The sequence below is a fragment of the Palaemon carinicauda genome, chromosome 4 (genome assembly GCF_036898095.1).
Source record: "Palaemon carinicauda isolate YSFRI2023 chromosome 4, ASM3689809v2, whole genome shotgun sequence".
Lineage (NCBI taxonomy): Eukaryota > Metazoa > Arthropoda > Malacostraca > Decapoda > Palaemonidae > Palaemon > Palaemon carinicauda.
The window spans coordinates 149,339,806-149,364,181 of record NC_090728.1 but is presented as its reverse complement, the minus strand read 5'-3'; the positions used below and the strand labels follow the sequence as shown (position 1 = coordinate 149,364,181).

General features: G+C 43.7%; 1 protein-coding gene across 1 annotated transcript in view; it reads right to left on the bottom strand.

Annotated features, from left to right (window-relative positions):
• Positions 1-4,088: 4,088 nt before the first annotated feature.
• LOC137640111 (beta-1,3-galactosyltransferase brn-like) overlaps positions 4,089-24,376 on the bottom strand; it is a 62,626-nt gene continuing 42,338 nt past the window's right edge. The window contains exon 3 of the mRNA XM_068372578.1: positions 4,089-13,106. Within this exon, the coding sequence (XP_068228679.1) occupies positions 12,035-13,106 (1,072 nt within the window). The 3' untranslated portion in view covers positions 4,089-12,034. The remainder of the gene's footprint in view (positions 13,107-24,376) is intronic.

Genomic DNA, 24,376 nt, shown 5'->3' with positions numbered 1-24,376 from the left:
AAACAAAAAATACTAATTTGGCATGGTTGCTTTTGTGTCTTTAAAACTGATACTATACTGATCTTTAGTAATTTTATAAATACTGTAGTTTTCTTAAAAAATGTATAAACATACTGATGTAGGAAAGATGAATTTTTTCTATAACAAATCCATTATTTACAACTGCCTTTAGGCTTATTCTCAACATGGGTGGAAAGAAATAGGCTGCTTATAACTACAAACCTGTGTAATCGATACACATTGGATATGTATGAAGCACCCAGTGATGGAATTTAAGCAACAGAACCAGTGAATCTAAAAGACAGAAAGACAGGTGTGTATATGAGACAAACCCTCATGCGCTCAAGAAATACTAAGAGGATTGCATTTTATATAGTCTAGATCTACTATGATCATCTTATCCTTCAAACTTGCCAAGGAATGCTGCAGATTGGAAGCCCACATTGACACAAGGTAATAATAGGATTAACTAAAACAGTGAAGGGACAGCCCTTATCAATAAGTGTAATGTACAGTATAGGCAACTGCCTAAAAAATGCTATTAAGAAAAACTTCCGTCTTGTTACAAGGACGCAAATAATGACCTCCAAACTTTGAAACTTTTACATGGGCAGGGACCATCTGTGCCGCTGCAACCAAAGGACCTGAGTAGGAATTTAATCACCTGTGTGCTGTGTCCCTCAGCTACATGTTCCCTTACTTTGCTAGGCATCTTTAAATGGATACCAATTCAAATATGTTGCGAATAAGATTAAAAAAAAGCACAGAAGAAAGCACTTTGATCTCTTGAACAAACACCAGATCATGTGGGGTTCTTCCATTAATCATGGCATGCATACCCTTAAAATAACTGTCTCTGATTCTTGATATGTCCCATGGATATTCAATAAGCTCTGACAGTGTAAAGGTAAGAGGCCTGTATTTACTTAGCTTAATATGAAATGAACATTAAGTCACATTGGCTTTTAGAAAAGGTTATTGCAAAGACAGAATTGTTGACTTCCAATCGTTATGTTTTCTTACTGATGGGTGAACAATTCACTGATATGCCCCAGTCATAAAATCTAGAGGAAGTTTTCAGCATTACAAAAGACAGAAAATCATTAATTGAAGGCTCATATGGAAGATGAGAAAGACTCTTAAGGACCAATAAAGATTTATCATAAGTCTTTTAGGGTGTCAACTTCTGAATCTGTAAAGGTCACAGATGACATGAAAAGATGGAGGGTTATGCTGCTACATAATAGGTTAAAGTCTTATTTTCCAAGGGTGTGCAACAAGGAAATATAGAACATCCTGTCACCAAAAACCATTGTTTCCACCTCAGTTTGGAAATGAGAATTACTGTGGAGCAAATAAGAGGCTTAACACAACCCTTGCCAATGGCTTCCACTGCTATCTAATTATTGGTGGCAGCTATAATGTATTGGTGCTAGTATTTATAAGAAATTCAAAAGAAAGAAGAGGTTTTCTGCCTTCATCAGAACAGTCATAGGCATGTCCAACAAAGAAAAGTTCTTTGACCTCTGCTTATTTTTCAAGAATAAGATATCCTGTACCACACATTCCATCAAAGATATGACCAAAGGACCACAGATATTTGGTTTTATCTTCATTGGTGACATGAATATTATAGATTTGTGCTAAAACACTACAAAAGTGTCTGGAAAAGAAAAATTCTCTGAAGAAGTAATAGAGAAAAATAATAAAGCATTCTCCAATCTATACACTTTACTAATACATTCTTCCAGTTGGCCTCTCATAAAAATATTAGGAAGAAAATTATGTAACTTTCTCACTCAACAACCTCCACTAGAAGATTAACTACTGTACGGTATACTGTATGCAAAATAAAAAGTAATTAAAATAATTAAAGCACTAAACAAACTATCATAAGGATTTCTAAACATCAAAGGAATAGGATGTGGGTAGTATTCAGCAACTGTTATGAATTAACAGGGAAAAGTAAAACCCACTTTTACATGAAATCACTCCTGTGATAAATTCTTACAAACAGTAATGCAGGGCCTTGTATATTATATCCACCACTTAGCTAAGCACATAATAAACCTACAGTACACAACATACATATACAGTACGACATCTCACAACCATATCAACTAATCAACAGTGAATCTGCAATTCTGATAGTGATGAACTAGCATCTTATCGACTAAATACCCTGTACAACACTGTATATAGATCAAATTCCTTCAAGTATTTTCTTAAGCTCAATTAGAGTATTTTAAGAAATTTCTCCTTATCTAATTAGAATAGTTCCTAATCAGAAAAACATGGGTGACTTGTGGCAGTTAATATTGATGAGACTTATAGTTATAAATTTTAGTTATCATTATAATTTGAGTCTTCTATTATCATCATTATCAAGTACAATAGAATAAAAAATTTCCCCCTATTCTCATTTTATAATTTCTGATATTTTGAACATCATTAAAAAAAAAATCAATTTCTATGGGCTGATCTCTAAAAATCCAATGACTTTCAAATTTCTAACAAATTAACAAAATACATTTCATCATAAAACAAGATCTTAACTAATCATGGAATGCACACAAAAACATTTCCTAATCTCTAATTGAGTCTAGAGAGTTATAATTGAAAAAACTATTTGATATACATGCCATTTTATTTTTTTGTATGCATAGTTATTTTAGTGGACAACCAATACCACTAATAGCCTACCTTTTTAGCTAATCCTAGTCTCCAAATCTCTTCAGCTAGGAAGGATTAACAATAGACAATGGCTTATACAGTACTAGCAAGAGTGGAGATAGTGGTAGCAGTAATTAAAATTATAGCATAATAAAATTATACTGCACTAAGCATATCATCTGCAATAACAAGTTCTATAAGTCTTCTAATCATACTATTTATATCATGCTAGCTTAGTTAATTTCATACAAGTAAAACTAAGAAAGTATATTCTAAAAATAAGGCCCGTTAAACTTATACCACAGGTGACTCAGACACTTTAGAGGGCCCTCCACATGCCAACTTTCAGCAGATGGTAGCAGCCACCTTTCGAGGAGAGAAGTAAAAATTGGCTCATGCCCATGCTTTTCATCTCTCACTACAAAACAAGTGGCAGCCACTCTCTACTGAAAATTAGCCCGTGTGTAGGTGTCCTTACCATTAGTTATCTATCCTAGAAACAAGAAAAAGTTGGAGTAAGGAATTGGCAGCCCTCAATTATTTTTGTTCCAATTCCTAAATACTGTATTTTTTGTTAAATACTTTATGTTATCTCACTTCCTTATCAAACATTAAAGATATAATTTTATGAGTTGCAATTATTTTTTCAAGTGAGTAATAAGTAACCAAAATTGTACTATTAACGCTTGAGGAGCTTCCAGATTATGACTGATGTTAATTTTCACTATGAATAATGTGCGTAAAATGTAATTTTGATTAACAATACAAAATTTGTAAACTTGAAAAAAATATTACAAAAGAATAAAACCACAAAACCATAATTGTAAAATCTTGAGTCTGATAAAGAACCTTTTACTCCAGTTTTAATATCTTTATTAACACAAATAATTACTACTGTAATATAGAAATAAACATTCAACCTGTTTTTTGGCAACGTGAATAACACCCCACTGCAAGTCATTCCAGTCCTCTAACATAACTAGTATGAGAAGGCTTAATACCAATCCTGTACAATGCACCATAAGTACTGGGAAGACATATTGTAGCTTAAGTTTATAGGTAAAGTAACTTTTGAGTCAAATTCTATACTGCCGGCCACTGACTTATGCGAGATTCACTTGAGTGGGCTTGAAAACATGATGATGGAAAACATTTCGATACTAAAATAGTTTAGGGAAATTCTAAAAGACATCTCTTGAATTTGATGCTAGCTGAGCAATGTGCAAAAATCACATGAATGAAGTAATTAGAATGCATCAAGCATCAACTGATAAATCAAGATTACCACAATACAATCAATTAAAAATTAATCACATATCTTTTAGGCTGATGAGAAAAAAGGAAAAATCTATACTTTCTTTATTAATTAATCACTGTTCAGTACTGCAACTGATTCTACGCCCATATGTTTTTCCTAAGTCCTCATATGAAAGCAATTTGTACTTGTAAGAAAACAGTATGTAGGCTAATATTGATGCTGACAGGTAAAATTTTGTACAGTAGAACTGGATTTATTTGAGATTGATTTGAGCTATATAGCCCACTGGTGGGGCCTATGAGGTCTATCACCATCTAACTGCATCAAGGGTAAAACCCTAGAAGTTACACTATGATGTAACAGTTATAAGAGGTTGGACAACTAGATACAGGTTAAAGTTCTAATGAATGCATTTGTAGTAACTGTGCACAGTCCACTTTCTGCCATTAAAATATTCCTTAAACAACAAATTACATAGTACAACTTTTAAGATTGTTTCAAGCATTAAGTACAGTAATATAAAGAAGGTTTATAATACGTACTGTGTTGAATTTATGAATTTGGGCTAAATAGCCTGGTGCTTGGGTCTGTGAGGCCATTCAATGCCCAAAGAATAACAAATTTTAAAAGTAACATGTATTTTTCTTAGTTAAAATAGGCATATGTCTTCAGTGGGGAAGGAATAGCCAATGAATTGATAGCAAGGTACAGTACTGTAGCTGGTTAAGGTTAATCACACATATCGCAGGGGGGGGGGGTCAAAGAATAGCCCCTTTTGTCCTAAGGCATAGGACCAAGAGGGGTGGTTGAGGCTGAAAATTTAATTAAAAGACTCAGGTTTGTATGGGTAGGAAACATACAAAATTCTTTTATGTTGTCGAGTCCTCTCTGACGTGACACCAGGCAACTTTGTGTCAACTTACAAATAGAACTAGGATTAAAATTATCCCGAACTGCTACTGAGCCTTCATCACACAGAAGACAGATAGTCTTGAAGGGAAGATCCTTATGATGCCCTCCTCAGAGTAGCCGTAGTTATGTGCATCAATACCACGTGGATGAGAATCGTCTTAATCCGGGAGCTAAGTCCTAGGACCGGCAAGACTGCCTGAAGCTACCTTACAACATAGCCTGATCCCAAGAGGAGGGATTAGCACAATACTGTGCCAATTATCTTGATGAAGCAGAGAATACTGTTTTGGGGGATGGACTCTAAGATACCCTCTTACAGTAAGCAAGATGCATGTGCCAATGCCCTAAGGATTAAGACCATCCAACCATGGGATTGCCTAAAGCTCTTTTCAAGGATGGATCATTCCTTAGAGGAGGAGGGCTCCAAACTCTATTAAAGTTAGTCTTCAGGAAAGTCTGTGATTTGCCGAGAAGAGCTCTGGCTGGAGAAAGACGTTCACTATGACTTCCACTATAAAGTGTGTGTTTCTCTCAGCTTACATTAGAGCGACCTCACACACCACTCAACTTAGGGCTATCCAAGTTTTCCACAGAAGGGATCAGAAAAGTAGACGAAGCCCTGCTCATCCATCAGTCAGCATAACTAGCACTTTTGACCTTCAAGTCTGGGACTTACAGGGCAGTTGAGACAAGAAGTGTAACTTAAAGGACTCACATTTGTATAGTTAGGAAGAATAAAAATTACTTGAAAAATTTGCAATTTATTCCTCCTTTCTTAGGACACTTATTCTCAGGAGGGTGAAGTCCCTATTAGACAAAAATTCCAGCTGGATTAACTTTCCCCTGCATTTTCCACGTACGGATGACATAAGCGTTAGGTTAGGCCCGTACCAAGAATTAATGGTACTCGGTCACAGAAGAACCTATATCATTTTGTGGGATATGCTATCTAAATGTATCAACTGCTAGTTTGCATACATACAGTAATGCCTCACAACACAAAATTAATTAGTTTTGGAGTGGTTTTCATTTCATGAAAATTTTGCATCATGAGTCACACTTTACATGTAAATTGCCTAATTCATTCCAAACCCTATAAAAACACCGCATTAAATTTTATAATAAAGCTAAAGTATAACCACAATGAATACTGTACAGCCAAATACATTTGAACCATTCAATATACCTAAACTAACTGTTAATACGTGTAAATCAAGTAGTTATTACAACAATGCAATAATACAGTAAATGGAAAATAATACAATACATACAGTACGATACCATACATATACAAAATATACAGTACCATATATACTGTACTGTTATAGTGACCCCTACTAAAGAGAGATTCATTTTCTATTGTGTAAATAACCTGTTTTCTTCATATTTGCAATGGGTGACTATTTTATTCTTGATCTGTCTGGCAAATCTCTTTTCTTATCATGAAACGTTTTTTGCAATATGAGTCATAAAAAACTCCGCATCTCGTCTCGCAGCGTGAAAATTTTGTAAGCAGATTCTTTCGTGAAGAGAGGTATGACAGTACTCTCCATTCTCCCACTCATATTGGAGGAGGGGGGAGATACTTTTTAACTCGGTAATGAAGCTTACCCGCATTTAACGTCTTGTCCAGCTCATTATAGCCACGAATGCTGCTCCCCTATTGAAGCGGGAAGAAAGAAACTGCTATCTTAGACGAAATGCTTCTTGACCTGGGAGGGAGTTAGACTGGCTACAGAGCTTGTTGAGCAGCATTTCCAGAATCCTGCCATTAATACCTGAGCTACTGACAGGTTCTTCCTTTATGCTAATGATGGGGCCAATACCCATGGATTCATGAGCCCTTGTTTAAGATGGACCTCCAAGCCCCTGGCATGCTGAAGGATAGGCACATCTGATGGTTTCATGAAACCTTAACGAGACACTGTTCTTGGATACCTTTCTCTCGATCCTCTGTGCTGATAAAACCTGGTACTCGGGCTTAAAGCAACGACTATTTTTAAGATAGCACTGCAGGGCTATCATATGACAGAATAGGATATCATCTACAGTATTCCTTCTGGACGTCTCTTCCTGTAGAGAATAGATGAGGAAAAACTTAACTTGATATTGTGAACAGCAGGGTCTTGGGTCTTGGCCACAAACTCGGAAACAAAAGAAAATCCCTCTTTTCATCCTTCAGAATGACTTATGACATACATGAGATGCAATGAAGCTTTATGACTTGCTTCATCAGAACAGTCTTAAGAGTCAGATCTATATCCAACATCCGTCTTAAGGGGCACATATAGGAGACTTAGGAACACAGATCACATCCCACTCCAAAGGCCTGAGGTCCTGAGATAACCAAGACTGCTGAAAGCTCTCCAGAAGCATAGATAATTCCTTCAAGGATGAAAGAACTTGGCCATTTAGGCTGAAGACCTGGTTCACGACCAAACCATAGCCTTTCACTGCTGAGACCCAGGGGTGCATCTCATGGTGAAGGAAGATGAGAAAACCAGGAATTAAATGCAGAAAGGCTCTGACCAGAGAAGTAGACCTTCTACGGCTACAAGCACAGACGATGGCTCACTTCATCAGGTAAACAGTTGCAGAGGACCTAGGCACGTATCCAGTCACCTCTTGTGTAGTGCCTCGTGAAAGCCTTTCGCTCGGAGATGGTGGATAGGCTCCAACCAGGAAGTGCAAGAGACTCCAGCAATTGATGGTACCTCTGATGGTGGGGTTATTGAAGAAGAGTGGGACAGGGTATTTCTCTCAGCACTTCAATGAGAAGCATCAACAAAACTCTATACTATTCAGTGTGCAACCATCTGGAAGCCACCAGGGTCATCCTAAACCTGATTTTATCAACACTGTAGATTTATTGGTAAACCAGGCAAAAGAGTGGAAAGGCATATACCTCAAAAATTCCTCAAGGGTGTTGAGAAGTGTCCTCAAACACTGTCCAAGGATATGGAATTGGAGAGCAGAATGCTGGGAGTTTTTGGTTCAGGTGTTGGGCAGACAGGTCAATTAATAGCTATTCCCAGAGCAAGAAGCCTTTCCACTGCGCAAGGATTTAGGGAAAACTCTGAACATATAACCTGCCCCTAGTGACTGACCACCATGTCTGCTAGAATATTCCTTTTGCCTGGAATGAAGGTTGCTGACAGCTCATACATTGTCAACTGCCCAGATGTGCACATCCCTCGTCAACTCATAAAGACTGTATAAGACGGTCAATCCTTGCTTGTTGATGTACGCTACAATATTTGTGCTGCTGCCCATCAGCACTACTGAGTGCCCATCCTATCAAACTGTTGGAAAGCTTGCAGTACTAGGAATGTTGCTTACATTTCCAACAGGTTGACATGCAGTTGCTTTTCCTCTGGGGACCATACCCGTAAAGGGACAGTATCTCTGGCAATGGAAAATTCATTGTAACACTTCTGGTGAGGTTTTTGCTGTTCAGCCACTGGGGAAGCTCATCCTGTACCTCATACTTTAATGGAACATGAAGGAATGAGAGATCACTGGCTGCCGACTAGTGATGTTTCAAGCAACACTGAAACGATCGCTGGAGGAGACACCCACGTTGAACAGGTTTCTTAAATAAGAAAATGCGTTCAAAATGACATTGCCACAGCTGAGCTCAAAGTTCTAACATGAACACGAGCGGTTGCTCTACCACTATGAACCTGCTGATGCTATTATCTGATGGAAGACTTTTGATGTGGCCATGTCTACCAGCAGGTCCAGGTATTTCATCCTCTCGTTGTGTATGAGGTTTGAATTTTATCAATTTACCATGACCCCAAGTTCTTGACAAATGAAGAGTAGTCGATCTTGATCCTGATGATTTTACCTCTCGAAAGAAGCCAAGACCAGCCAGTTATCAAGATACTTCAAAAGACGTATCCTGTTCATGGACTCAAGATGACCAGAGTGAACATTCGCATGAACACTTGGGGAGAGGTAGAGGGTCTGAAGCACAGGACTTTGAATTGGTACACTACACCCTCAACAATGAAGTGGCAGTACTTTTTCTAGGACCAATGGACGGGTACTGTACTGTATTTGGAAATAGTGTACTGTACATGTCCTTCAGATCCATCAAAAGTATCTTCCTCTCTGATGGCAGACCACAAGGTACTTGTTGTCTCCATGCTGAAAAAACTTGTTTAGTAGCGAGAGGTTGATGACTAGTTTCCAGCCCCTAGTCAATTTCATCACCAGGAAAACCCATCTGTAGATTACTGGAGAGCAGGCTAGAATGACTATAAGGGCATTCTTCTCCTCAATCGCTTTCACCTCTACTGCCAAAGACAGAGCTTTCAGTGATTTTAGAGGAAAACTCTGAAACGCTGTTGGAGTGCAAGTAAGGGGAGGTCAATGATCTTCATGGGGAGGTGGTATCCATCCCGAAGGACTTCTGTCACCCACTGCCACATTGCCTAATGGCATGACAGGCATTAACACACTCGCAGCAGCTGGAGGAGGGACTACTAACTTTAGCTTCCCCTTCCTCCTTTCTTACCTCTACTACTACTCCTGAATAGGTCAAACTAGACAAGAAAGGGTGGAGCACTATCAAAGTCTTACCTAGAGGCCCCAATCGGGCTTTAGAGGAGGCTGGAGCTTTATTCAAGGGGCCTGGACCCCTAAAGGTAACGGGATGAAAGGATAGGGAGTCGGTATTAGCCTTCCTCCACTTCTCCATCTTAGCTTCTACAGCCTTCTGTGGAACAAAAGATAGTAGCCTCTAACATTGGGGCATTCCTCAATGCCAAGGTTGCCTTCTGTCCACCACATCCTTCCTCTTCAGGACTCAAGTGACCCATTGATTAGCTAACTGGTATGAAAAGTTCACAGCCTTTGCACAGGACAGAACCAACTTCCTTTACTTCACCAACATCTCAGGATTTAACAAATCTTGAGTAATGGCAAAATAGGCAACTGCACCAGACCAATGGTCAATCCACATAGCCATCTGAAGACTGGCTATAAAAGAGGTTTCCATGGCAGCAGACTGCATTCTGGCCCGAGTCTCTACACAGGCAATCCAACTCACACGACATGTCATCACCAAGCTACCTTGTTAAGGATTCAATGGCTTTACTAGCACTGCTGATGGCATATCCATATTTTAAAGGAAAAAAGATTTGTATACACATATGAACAAATACACTTACATCAAGTGCTGCTACAACTGGAATTTGAATATGGGTCTTCAGTATTCTAATATACCCACACTCAAAGTTTCTGAAACCAATCCTCACCTCAAGTCAATGGCCAACTGTGCTTAGAAAAAAAATTAGATATTGCACACTGTACTATAAACTTAATTACATAAACTGTTATGTCTTATAAATGACAGATTACAGTACATATATTTCATCCAAATATTGTACAGTATTAAAAATATGTGTGATGACATTAAGTACAGAGCCTGGATACTTAAGTAAATGGGCAATAAAAACACTCACTCATTTGCAAGAAAATATACTATCTTCCAGATAAAAATACTGCAACATTACAGTAAGTTAATATTTGATGATACGTAGCCAACATATTTATGTACAGTATAATCTTTCAATCATCAAAATTTATTTCATGAATAATTGTTATCATGACAACAAGCAGTCAAGATAAGCCACTTCAAAGTTTAAGAACTGCTTCCTTACAATGCTCCATATTAATAGATTTCATCTATATTCAGTTAAAAAAATCTTTTGAGTTTTTCATCCTCAAGGAATTGCTATACTGTACATTAATATCAAAACTTTCCTTCCATTCAAAAAATAAAACTTGTAGGCCTAGATAAAAATTAATGTGAATAATAATTTGAATCAATATTGCACACACAAATTTCATGATGATGAATCCCTTTATCCAAACAAATGAAACTAAAAACTCTTACCCAGGATATGGAGTTCAATAAGTCTGGTGTAATTTTTCAGATAAATTCCAAAAATATGTATTCTCCAGTAGGAGGAAAACAGTGGGAAGTCATCTTATGTGTTTCCACTTTTCTGTCACCTTCTCATAAAAAGTTCCAGTAAACTCTTTCTTTTTAAAATATCTACAAAGATGGAACAACATTCATAACGATGAGACATGAATCAATTTGTATGGTATCATATCTATAAAAAAGCATAATTCTGCTCTAACCCATTCTATTATACCAAATAACTTTTACTAGAATTTTCTTTCAAGGCCAAAATCTTCTCAATAAGCATGCAAACTGAACCATAATTCAATCAAAGCCATCAGCTCAATGTTTACCATAAGCTTATCAAGCATATTCATCCCATTCAAATGTCAAAACAAGACTTCTATTAACTGGCAGTCTTCATATTTGAAAAGACTCAACATCAAAGCCAAGTAATATCTGTTAGAAAACTAATACATCCTTTAAAGATGATATCCAGATTCCCATCCATTTACTCATTACAGCCCTATTATCATATCTATCCATAAGCCAGACAACCAATCATAGAATCATTCCTGTTGTCAGATAATCTCAGAAAGCCACATCTTAAAACTGACATCAGCAAAATGAAATACATAATTTTTAGAAGTAACATGGCTGGCCAAGAAGCTCCTCTCTCAATAATAGATAGGTTTCCAATCAATTGACCACATTAGCACCAATTCCACACAGTTTTAGATATGCAGGATGACAAAGGACTTCATATCAATGAAAGTGTAATGCAGTAACTCTTGTCACCCTTATGTAAAGCCAAACATCCAATTCTGTATGACCTTTTAAAAACTGGCATTACAGAGGAAACTATCTCCAACCATCTCCAGAAAAGTCAACAATGGTGGGTAGTCAGGACAGTCATTTATTTCAATAGACCAATCTGAGCAAGATGAAACTGTGAAATTTACTACTCTTTGTGTGTTTGGTTTTATCCCTTTCCATGATTCTCTCACAACAGGTCTCTTGATATTTTAACCAACTTTAAGACTTCTCACAATAAACTAAATTTAATAAAATACAAATCCCATAATATTATGCATAAGTACAGTAATATGCAAGTCATCATCTGTGGGAAACAATATTACGACACAACCTCCCTGACCTTAATTAAAAAAAAGCATTACATCATTCTGTCTATTACTTATAATTTTGATAAGGCTTATCTTGATAAGAAGTTATAAAGGAACACATTTGTCAAGCAAATCTGTACTTGTGACAATCTACGAATTACCAGCAGATCTCTGTTCATTCCATACTTCAACCAAATTTTCTGGATCATCAAAGCCATGAGAAGCTATGACCCATTTGTAACCATCTCTGTCATATGTTCTTGGATAAAAATAAAATTCATCATGATGAAATATTTTTAGATCAGCTTTTTTAGCTGCCATCCCCAAGAAAATATCATCAAAACGAAAATTATCAGTGTAAATACTTCCAAAATACAATCTCTCTAAACTTCTACGAGATAATATATAAGAACCTGCAGTGACATAAGGAGGCCAATGAGAATAAGGATACTCATCTAATGTTATGTACCATTTACTATAAATCCATCTGATGGGTCGAGAATATCTAAAGACGTATCCAGCAAAAAGATCCTCCTTATATTCATTCACAGCTTGGACGACATATTTTTCTAAATACTGTGGGTAATTTACTGGATCCCTGAGGAACCTCAAGACATTTCTTGTTGACACATAATAGTCATCATCTACAAAGAAAAAATATTTCCCTTTCGCACAGTTATGGTATGTCCAATGCAATCCCATCATAGTTTTAAGTGTGTTATTGAAATATGAATCAATGAAGTCTGCTTGAATGATATCTTTGTGGCTTGAACTTTCTTTATCTACTTTCTCTTGCAGATCTGGCCTACCAGGTAATGTGCCTAATAGAAAAACTGTCCTAATTTCCACATCAGAAAACCTATTTTCAAAACCCCACGAATTACGTATGCTTTTACGTTTTTCAAAGTTGTCTAAAGCCGACTTCACCACAAATATTAATCGAATATGATCATTAACTTCACATTTTTCTTTACCAGAATGAGTATAGGAATACAAAAATTCATTAACAGGTTGGACCTTTGCAGTGTCACCTGATTTTATTTGTGTCATAAGGTAATGTAAAGGATCACTTGGTCCCCAATGTATATAGTAATAATCATAAGACCAGGTAAAGGCATACTGATACAAACCTGATAGATATAAAAAGCTCAATAAAATAACTGTGCAACCAGCAATAAATGAACATTTACGTCTTGACACACCCCTCATTTTGAACGATTGCCTGAAAACAGAAGTTAACTGTAAACAAAGTAGACAATATTGATGTAATACATACAAAATATAAGAGAAAATTAAATATTGCAGTTTCTATAACAAGCAAAACTTTGTATTTGATATAAAATTGTAACTTGATAAAATAACAAATTCGTAGATAATTTGTATTTTTCCTAACTATACAAACCTTAGCTATTTAATATGGGTACTGTAATTACTTTCGGTGTAGCTGAAATGACGAGCCATTAGAATTTTAACGAGGGTTTACTACCCCACCACTAGTTAGCGGGGGGTAGGGAGGGTAGCTTGCTACCCCCCCCCCTCACACACACCTGTGCCGAGTTCACTTTGCTTAGAGGTAGGACTTCATGGGGGACAGGGCTGGCGGGCAAGTATGTGTAAATAGCTAAGGTTTGTATGGTTAGGAAAAATACAAATTATCTCCGAATTTGTCATTTGTTCCGTAACCGAAACACAAACCACGCTATTTACATGGGGTGACTTAACCCTTAGGTGGGGTGGTAAGTCCCAGCCTTACTGGCTTTGGCTTTGCCTGGGGACTCAGGATCCAAGTGTGTAGCACTCGAGATAAGGAGTCCCTGCACCTCGCAAGTTCCTTGCTCCGCAAGGAACGTGCGGCCTACATAAGCTAGTGTGTGAAGGAAAGAAGTGTGACTCGTCCTATGAAGTTGACCTGAAGTCCTATAGATGGAAATCTAGGCTAGGACGTTCCCAATACCACCTCGTCAGGGTATGGGGGACGCAACAGTATTATTTAATACTAGGAACGCAAGGAAGCATGGTTTACCTGCAGTGGTTTGAGGTCAGCTGTGCAGAGAACCCAGGATGCTGCTTTCCCCAAGAGAGGGGAGGATGAAGAAAAGAGTAAGGGTCAGACATACTTTTTCATTCATGCAGACTAAAACTGGGTAACAATGCCCTCAACCTTCTGCTACTTGTCCATTAAGGAGCCTGAGGTTATACCAGCTGTTGTGCAGCCACCACAGGGCCGATATAGAACATATCGAGCCTCCTGTGGGTCACGTCCTGCAGGTAGTGGGCTGTGAAGGTCGTTTGATGCTTCCAGACCCCAGCTTGTAGAACCTGCTTCACTGAGAAGTTTCTCTTGAATGCCAGGGACGTAGCGATGCCTCTGACATTGTGTGCTCTAGGGCGACGTGACGGAGGAGGGACTGGATTCAGGGAATGGTGGATGACCCAGCGAATCCAAGCTGAGATGGTGTTCTTAGTGACCCTCCTCTTCGTCCTTCCTGTGCTCACAAACAGGGCTTGCACTCGAGGACGAACTGAAGCTGTTCTCTTAAGATAACGCCTCAGACTCCTTACTGGGCACAGTAGGAGATGGTCTGGGTCATCTGTTACAGAACGGAGACTCGAAATCCTGAAGGAGTCGAACTGTGGGTCCGGAACTCCAGGATTCTGAGTCTTAGCAACAAACTCAGAGACAAACCTGAACGTTACCTCCCCCCATCCCCTTGAATGGGCGACGTCGTACGAGAGACCATGAAGTTCACTGACTCACTTGGCTGAGGCCAGAGCGAGCAGGAACACCGTCTTTCAAGTCAGGTGACGATCAGAAGCCTGGCGTAATGGTTCAAACGGAGGTCTCTTAAGAGACCTGAGGACATGAACCACGTTCCATGGAGGAGGTCTCACTTCCGACTGAGGGCAAGTAAGCTCGTAGCTTCGTATGAGTAGAGAAAGTTCCAGCGAGGAGGAAATGTCCATTCCTTTCAGCCTGAAGGCCAGGCTTAAGGCTGAGCGATAGCCTTTCACCGCCAAGACCGAAATGCGCATTTCTTCCCGCAAATACACAAGAAACTCCGCTATTGCTGGAATAGTGGCATCGAGGGGAGAGATACCCCTCCCACGACACCAACCACACAAGACTCTCCACTTCGCCTGGTAGACCCCTGCAAATAACTTTCGCAGGTGTCGAGACATCCTCTCCGCAACTTGTTGCAAAAAGCCTCTCTCTGTGAGTAGATACTGGATAGTCTCCAGGCGTGAAGCCGAAGCAAAGCTACGGCTTTGTGGAAGATGTTGCAGTGTGGTTGCTTGAGTAGCTCGTGTCGTGGAGGAAGCTCTCTCGGGAGTTCCGTCAGGAGCTGCAGAAGGTCCGGGAACAACTCTGCATGATGCCATAGCGGAGCTATTAAGGTCATTGACAGGTTGACCCATAGTCTGGTTTTGTTGAGCACCTTTCTCATCAGACAGAACGGTGGGAAGGCGTAGACGTCGATGTTGTCCCACCGTTGTTGGAGGGCATCTTGCCAGAGTGCCTTGGGGTCCGGGACTGGGGAACAGTACAGCGGAAGCTTGAAGTTCAAGGCTGTCGCGAACAGGTCCACCGTCGGGGAACCCCACAAAGTCAGGACTTTGCTGGCTACTAGAGGATCCAAAGACCACTCGGTACTCACTATCTGCGATGCTCTGCTCAGACTGTCGGCGAGCACATTCCTCTTGCCCGGAATGAAGCGAGCCGATAGTGGAATCGAGTGGACTTCGGTCCATCACAGTACCTCTACTGCAAGATGGGATAGCTGTTGTGAAAAGGTACCTCCCTGCTTGTTGATGTAAGCCACCACCGTGGTGTTATCGCTCATCACCACCACGGAGTGACCCGCCAGGATCCGTTGGAACTGTTGAAGTGCCAGATATACGGCCTTCATTTCTAGCAGATTTATGTGGAGGCACTTTTCTGATTCTGACCATAGGCCTGAGATCCTGTGGTTCAGAACGTGGGCCCCCACCCTTCTTTTGAAGCGTCCGAGAACAGCATCAAATCCGGGGGGAGGGCGAGAAGATCCACTCCCTTTTGAAGGTTTGCGTCAGTCACCCACCACTGAAGGTCCGTCCGTTCCGCAGGACCCATAGGGACCAGAATGTCCGGGGAATCGTGGCCTTGATTCCACCGGGACTTGAGCCGCCATTGCAGAGATCACATCCTGAGGCGGCCGTTTGGAACCAGACGGGCCAAGGAGGAAAAACGACCTAGGAGACGTAACCACGATTGGGCTTGAAGCTCTTCTCGTCTGAGGAAAGGATCTGCGACCCTCCTCAGCCTTGCTATCCTGTCGTCTGATGGAAAGGCTATGTGGAGATTGGTGTCCAATATCATGCTTAGATATACCAGTCGTTGAGATGGAAGCAGAGAAGACTTCTCGAGATTTACCATGATCCCTAGATCTTGGCAAAGTCCCAGAAGCTTGTCTCGGTGTCGAAGAAGGGTCGACTCCTAGTCTGCCAGGATCAGCCAGTCGTCCAGATAACGGAGGAGATGGATGCCGATCCTGTGTGCCCATGAAGATATCAGGGTGAACACTCTGGTGAATACCTGGGGTGCTGTGGAGAGACCGAAACACAGCACCTTGAACTGGTAGATCTTGTTGTCTAGGCCGAATCTCAAGTACTTCCTGGAAGACGGATGGATTGGGATCTGGAAGTACGCGTCCTTCAGATCCAGTGTACACATGAAGTCTTGTGGTCTCACTGCAAGTCTGACCGTGTCTGCTGTCTCCATGCTGAACGGAGTTTGTTTGACAAACTTGTTCAGAGCTACGAGGTCGATGACGGGTCTCCAGCCTCCAGACGCCTTCTTTACAAGAAGGAGTCGACTGAAGAAGCCTGGGGAGCCGTCGACGACCTCCTGGAGAGCATCTTTCTTGAGCATGGTCTCGACTTCTGCCCAAAGAGCTAGCCCCTTTACCGATCCCATGGCAAAGGAGCTCAACGACACTGGATTCGCTGTCAGGGGAGATAGAGATGTTATGAACGGGACGCGATATCCTTGACTGATCACAGAGATCATCCAATAATCGGCCCCGAGTTGCTGCCACCTGAATGCGCAACTTTGCAGGCATCCCCCCACTGGTGGACATGCAGGGGGATTGCCAATCCTAGCGTTTGCGGCCTCGGCCGCTCCCTCTAGGATTCTTGCCTCCCCTGGAGGACTTTCTGCCCTTCTTGTCTTTGACAGGAAACGGCTGCTGTTTGGACACCTTCGTCTTTGCTGCCGCTGCCGGTTTCGTCGACTTGGACTGGCGAGGTTGTTGGGGTGCTGGAGGTTTGTAGGGCTTAGATGTAAGAGCCCTTTGGAGGAGAGAATTGTGGTTCGATTTCCTCCACCTCTCAGCTGCCTGTTCCACATCCTTGGGCTCAAACAGGCTTTTCCTAAGAAGGAAGAGTGTCTGAGCTTGCAGACATCCACAGCAGGGACCTTCGCGTGGAACCTCTCGGTCACCGCATCACGTCGTTTCAAGATCGAGTTTGCCCACAAGTTCGAAACTTGGTGGGCCAGAAACTCGATGGTTCGTGTGCCCGAGAGGAGGAAGGTCTCCAGGGCCTTCCTGGTGCTTTCCTTGGACAGATCCTCGGATCGCAGCAGGATGCCCAGAGACCCTAGCCAGACATCCAGCCACGAAGTGGCCTGCATGGCACACTTTGCGACCTTCTCCTGACTCAGGATCTCCGTTGCTGAGAATGTGACCTGCCGGTGGAGAGTCTCTCAAGAGAGACTCCCCTGGTAATTGATTGATTGATTGATTAAAAATTTTCAGGCATCCTGACATCTAAGGTCATTGACGCCGGTAACATTTAATTTATGCATACAAAAATAAAAAATAAAAGAGTATTCAATTAAAATCATAAAAGTTAAATGTCATAAAAGTTAAATAGTTTTCAGAAGACCTGCTTCTGAAATAAATCTAAAAATGCCACTTGCATAGTAGGACACATCATTTCCAAGAATCTTGGCAAGGATGAACCTGCCACTCTCACCTCGAGCCTCAAACAAATATCTATTCCTTAAGTTGTTATAATTAGGGCATTCGGTCAACAAATACCTCACTGTTAGAGGTACTAAACAGTCATCACAATACGGTTGGTGTTGGCCCTTCAGCAGAAACTCGTGTGTCAACCGAGTGTGACCAATACGGAGACGACAAAGAGTCGTCTCCCATTTTCGGGGCATCATATTATACCTGGAAGCTCTTCCACGGAGTGGTGGAGCGGGAGAGCTAAACAAGGCTCCTCCATGATCTGAAAGTACCTCCTCTGTTGGACACGAGGAGGTGGGAGGAGCTTGTTACCAGCAGAGGAACGGCTGGAGGAGGCGAGTTCCGAAAGCTGGCCCTCAACCTTATCTCTGGCACTCTTCACCCCTTGGGACCAAGGCAGAGCAGCACTGGCCTTAGAGGGTTTTTGAGTGCCATAGACTTGGTCCAAGACCGTATCCTTGCCTTCACGAGGGGCGGTCTCGGGGTCCTTGAACTTGTTGAGATGCCTCATAATCAGGACTTGCCAAAAGGCGTGCTCTGAATCATGCTGCTCTCCTCCTGGTGAATTGGCAGCAAAGTCTCCTGTCCCCAACTGCTCTACTTGGGGGGACACATGGACGTTCTCCTGGGGTCTCGCTAGCTCTGGTCGAATCCTTGAAGAAGACTTCGGGACGGTCTTTGAGTCCTTCGGTTCCCTTCTAGGAGGGATGCAGGACTCCTGTAAAGAAGCCTGAGGGCTCTTCTCTGCCCCAGCACGTGACGATTCTCCTACTCGTGGTGGGGTCTCTCACATTGGTGCGGTGGGAGGAGGTCTCACCTCGATAGATTCTCCTGAGGACGGAAAAGCTTCGTCCACAGGAGAAGGAGAGAATGTCTGAGGGGGGGAAGGAGCCTTCCTTACGGACTTCTTAGGAGCCAGTTTGCCCCTAGGAGAAGTCACCACGAACTCTACTCCTCTCTTCCTCTTCAGTGGGGTCGAAGCTGTCGTTGGTCTGAGACCCAAATCAGCGAAGGCAGGCTTAACAGCCTGGACGACAGCTCTGATAAGGGACCCAAACCAAGGCTGTCGACTGACAGACGCAGTGTCAGAGACTCCCACTGGAGGGAAGGGGATCGGGCGATCCTTTGGAGTAGACACCATAGGGCCTGCCTGAAAGGAAGAAGAAGAAGATTGGTGCCGAGACCTCTCTGAAGTCTTCCCCTCCTCCTGCGAGCGCGCTGTTCAGCGCTTGCGGGGGGGGGGGGAGGGGGGGGAGGGATCGTGAAGATGATGACCTGGTCGTATGCGCTCCTGAAGACTCGCTCGGCTGCTTGCGCTGCGAAACCCGTCGGTTTCTCGTGGGCGAGGGTGCGCGCGGCCGTAAGGGCGAGCGTTGGCCGCCGGGAGAATGACGGCGCGCAGGCGAGCGGCGGCGCATTGGCGCACAGGCGAGCGATGGCGCGTAGGGCAAGAAGGTGAGCGATCGAGCACAGGAGAGATAGCGCGTGGGCGCGTAGGTGACCTTCGGCGAGCAAGATCGTGAGCGCGCGGGCGCGCTGAAGAGTGCTTGTGCGCAGGCGATGGATCGCGCAGGCACGCAGGAGATCGCTGGCGCGCAGGTGCGCGGTCTGGAGCAGGCGACTGGGGCGCAGGGCCAGCAGGTGTAGAAGCGCGTACCGGAGGCTGCTCGTGGGCGCGTGCAGGAGACTTCTCGTGAGCGTGTGGGCGTGTAGTGTCTCGTCCAACTCTGGAAGTGTGCAAAGGCGAGTGCGCACGATGGCGCGCAGGCGAGGGCTGACGCATGGGCGAGTTCCGAGGGCGCGCAGGTGATCGCGGGCGAGAGAGAGAAGGAAGAGTCTTCTTGCCTGCGCCCACGATCCGGGGATCGTGGGCGCGCGGGTGAACGATGGCGCGCAGGAGAAGATAGCTGGCGAGCTGGAGATCGTGGGCGCGCAGGAGAAGATCGCTGGCGAGCTGGAGATCGTGGGCGCGCAAGAGATCGTGGGCGCGCATGGCGCGTGTCAGGAACAGGGCACGCAGATGTGCGCTGGCGAGTAGGGGATCGCTGGTGCACAGGAGATCGCTGGCGTGTAGGCGAGCACTTGCGAGCAGGTGAGTGCTGGCGAACAGGAGTACGGTGACGAGCAGGAGATCGCTAATGAGTTGACTCTGCCTCTGCTGCAGGAGATCGCTGGCACGTAGGAAGGCCTCAGCAACAGCAGGAGAGCGCTTGCGCGCTACTGCGCGCTCGCCGTGGGCGCGCAGGTGAAACCTGGCGCTTAAGGGACTTGCTCACATTGTGAGACAAGCCCTTCTGCCTCGCAGGGACCGGAGGCCGTTGGAAACGGAGAAGGAAGATCCACAGGTCTGGCAGGCGTTGGAGATCGCGAACGATCTGCAGAGAGGTCCAGAGATACAGCTGCAACGGTCGACTCACGTAGAGGAGGAACCTCTGCGGGGGACGTCGAGGGCGAAGAACCGAAGAGGCGCCTCCTAACTCCCTTGTAGGGAGAAGGAAGACCTCTACGGCGGAGAGGAGGGCAAGCCTTGCGGCGAAGACGACCTCCGAAGAGGAGTCTCTGTCAGTGACCTCTCCCGAGGGGGAGAATCACCTGCAGGAGAGACCATTGGACTCAGCTCCTCCCTCAAAGGATGTTCGAAGGGGGGAACTGAGCCTTCAGCCACATTAGCAACCAAGGCAGGGGTTTGACCAGACCCGTCGGAAGCCTCTGCCACAACAACGTCGACGATAGACAGAGGATCTACCTCCGCTATCAGCGGCGACTCCTTGACAGCTGCACCCAACTGGATCAAGTCAAACAGGGCTTCCCTGGAGGGCGAACCCTTAAGCCCCAAGGAAGCCCAAAGCTGTAATAAATCATCATTAGACACAGAGTTATTAACATCCTCCCCAAGAGGAGGAGGAGGAGCTGCCTCGCTATGGGAGGCAACTCCCTCTCCCGAACCCCGAGGTTGGACAACAAAAGAATGGCCTACGCTACCACCCGCCGGCCTCTCACGAGAGACCGATCGAGTGGGAGCTTCGGAGGAGGTTCGGGCAGCGGAAGAAGAGTCCTTGGAACCTTCCTTCTTCAAGGCAACCCTTGAAGGAGAAAGATCGCGCTTAGACTCCTTCTTTCGTCGCCGGGAAAACCTCTCCCACTGGGAGGTAGACCACTCCTGCACTCACTGCAAACTTTGTCTCTATCACACCGTTGACCTCTGCAGTACGGACACAAGGTGTGAGGGTCCGTCTCGACCGCCGACATAAAAGTCCCACAAGGGCGGTCGGGTAAGCTAGGGCACTTCCGCATGATAGAGGTGAGGCCAACCTCCGAACACACAACTGAAAGAAAAAGCAAAAAAGATTAAGGCTGTCAATATGCGAGGGTGAGGTAGACACGTCTGACCATCACCCAAGCCAAAAGTGAAGTGAATCAGTTCACCGGTGTGTGAGGGGGGAGGGGTAGCTAGCTACCCCTCCCCTACCCCCTCGCTAACTAGCGAGGGGATAGTTAACCCTCGTTAAAAATCTAATGGCTCGTCATTCAGCTACGCTGAAAGTAATACCCCATGTAAATAGCGTGGTTTGTATTTCGGTTGCGGAACAATTATCATTTATGCCATTTTTGTAGATATGCAAATAATATATACGGTAAAAATGGTTTTATTACTTTCATTATACATATATATTAATGTAAATCATTTCACGTGTCGGTGGTTATCGCACCTCAACGTAGGCTAGCCTACTGATAAACCTGACAGAGAATTCAAGGTGTGATTTTTATAACGGTAGTATAAAACGACCCCCCATTTTTAATGTTTAAATTTTGGAATACTGTATACGGTCGTCTTATACGCGGAAATATACGGTAGTTCTTGTAGATCCTTATTATTTGAAAGGTCCAGGTTTCTGTGCCTGAACCCAGTCGTCAACATACTCCTGTATCCCTTGATAGTTGATGTAGAAAAACTTAGTTTCTTTCTCAGGAATAAAAGGAAATCAGCAATCTGAGCTACAGAGGTACTGGAAGAGGAAACAGAGTTGACCCTGCACCATTCCCTGAAAACTTCCCACTTGGATTGATAGACTCTGATGGTTGAAGACCTCCTAGCTCTAGCAATCGCTCTAGCTGCCTCCTTCGAAAAGCCTCTAGCTCTTGTGAGTCTTTCGATAGTCTGAAGGCAGTTAGTCGAAGACTTTGGAGATTTTGATGGTGTCTTACCAAGTGGGGCTGTTTGAGTAAATCTACTCGCAAAGGGATGCTTCTTGGAGTGTGCACCATCCATTCCAGTACCTTTGTGAACCATTCTCTTGAGGGCCAGAGGGGGGCTATCAAGGTCATTCTGGTCCCTTCGCTTGTCACAAACTTTTGTAGTACCTTGTACAGGATCTTGAAAGGAGGAAAAGCGCACACATCTAGATTTGACCAATCTAGCAGGAATGCGTCCGTGTGTACTGCCTCGAGATCTGGGACTAGGGAGCAATATGTCTCTAGTCTCTTGGTCTTTGCAGTCGCAAACAGGTCTAAATAAGGGCGACCCCAAAGTTTCCACAGACTCTTGCACACCTCTAGGTGTAGAGTCCACTTCGTGGATAGGACTTGTCCTTTCCTGCTGAGACCATATGCCAAAACATTCTTTTCCCCTTGAATGAACCTTGTAAGTAGAATCACCTGTCTTTCCTTTTCCCAGATGAGCAAATCTCTTGCCGTCTCACAAAGGGAAATCGAGTGTGTTCCTCCTTGTTTGGCAATGTAGGCCAATGCCGTGGTGTTGTCTGCATTGACTTGTATCACCTTGTTCCGTACCGACCCTTCGAAGCTCTTCAGGGCCAAAAGAACTGCTAGCAGCTCCTTTTGATTCATGTGGAAAGACTTCTGAATCTCCGTCCACACCCCCGATGTTTCCAGTTTGCCCAGTGTTGCTCCCCACCCCGAGTCCAAGGCGTCGGAACACAACACAAGGTCTGGGCTCTTCAGCTCTAATGAGCAACCTTCCTGAAATTTGATCGGGTCGTTCCATCACTGAAGGCAGTGTCTCATTGACTCCGTGATCGGAACACACACCTTCTCCAAATCCTTCTCCTTGTTCCAGCAAGAGTTGAGGTGAAATGGGAGTGGTCGAAGGTTCAGCCTTCCCAGAAGAGACGAACTGTTCTAACGAGGAGAGAGTCCCCAACAGACTCATCCACCTCCTCGCAAAACACCTCCGCTCTCCTAAGAACGCACGTATCTTCTGAAGTGCTTGCTCCGTCCTTAAGGGAGACGGAAAAGCCCAAAAAACTTAACTCCGAATCATCACTCCTAAATATAGAATCTCTTGAGATGGTTTCAGTGAAGATTTGTCTTTGTTGACCAGAAGACCCAATTCTTCCATCAAATTCAATGTTGTCTGAAGATCCTTCAGGCAGCGATCTTGAGAGCGAGCTCTTAAAAGCCAATCGTCCAGGTACAGGGAGGCTCTGATGCCCCTTGAGTGGAGCATCCTTGCTACATTAACCATAAGCTTCGTAAAGACCTGTGGGGCGGTGTTGAGGCCGAAACACAGGGCTCGAAACTGAAAGACCTCTCCCTGGAAAACGAATCTCAGAAAGTGTTTGAACTTCGGACGAATTGGGATATGGATATAAGCATCCTGGAGGTCCAGTGATATCATCCAGTCACCTTCCCTTACCGCTGCAAGCACTGACTTCGTCGTCTCCATTGAGAACTTTGTTTTCTGGATAAAGTTGTTGAGAGTACTTATGTCCAGAACTGGACACCATCCCCCAGAGTTCTTGGGAACCAGGAAAAGGCAGTTGTAAAAGCCTGGTGACTGCCAGTCCTGTACTTTCTCTATAGTTCCCTTCTCCAACAAGAGAGACACTTGTAGCTGTAATGCTTGCCTCTTTAATTCCTCCCTGTACCAGAGAGAGAGATTCACAGGAGTTAACCTTAGAGGGGGTTGTTTAATAAAAGGGATCCTGTAGCCCTTCCTTAGAAATTGGACTGACCAAAGATCTGCACCCCTCTTCTCCCATGCCTGCCAGAAGATATTTAGTCTGGCTCCTACTGCGTGAAGGCGAAAGCAGTCAGACTCTGCTTCGCCCTGTTCTTGCTCCTCTTTTCTTAGTTCCCCTTCCATCTGATCTAAAGTTACCTCTAACGGAAAGCTTTCCTCGAAAGGGCTGAGAAAACTTTGGAAAAGGAGCAACTTCTTTAGGTTTGTGGCTAACGAAAGATGATGGCAACACTTTCCTTGCCGTCTTCGAGACTAGGTCTTGATTGGCCTTCTGCGTTAACGAGGAAGAAATCTCCCTAATAAGATCTTGTGAGAACAGACATGACGACAGCAGAGCATACAATAATTCAGATTTCTGAAAAGACGAAACCCCCACAGACAGAAATGAACACAACTGGGCTCTCTTTTTGAGAATACCTGCTGTAAAAATTGCTGCTAACTCATTCGCCCCGTCTCGCAACGCCTTATCCATGCAGGACATGACGTGGATTAGGT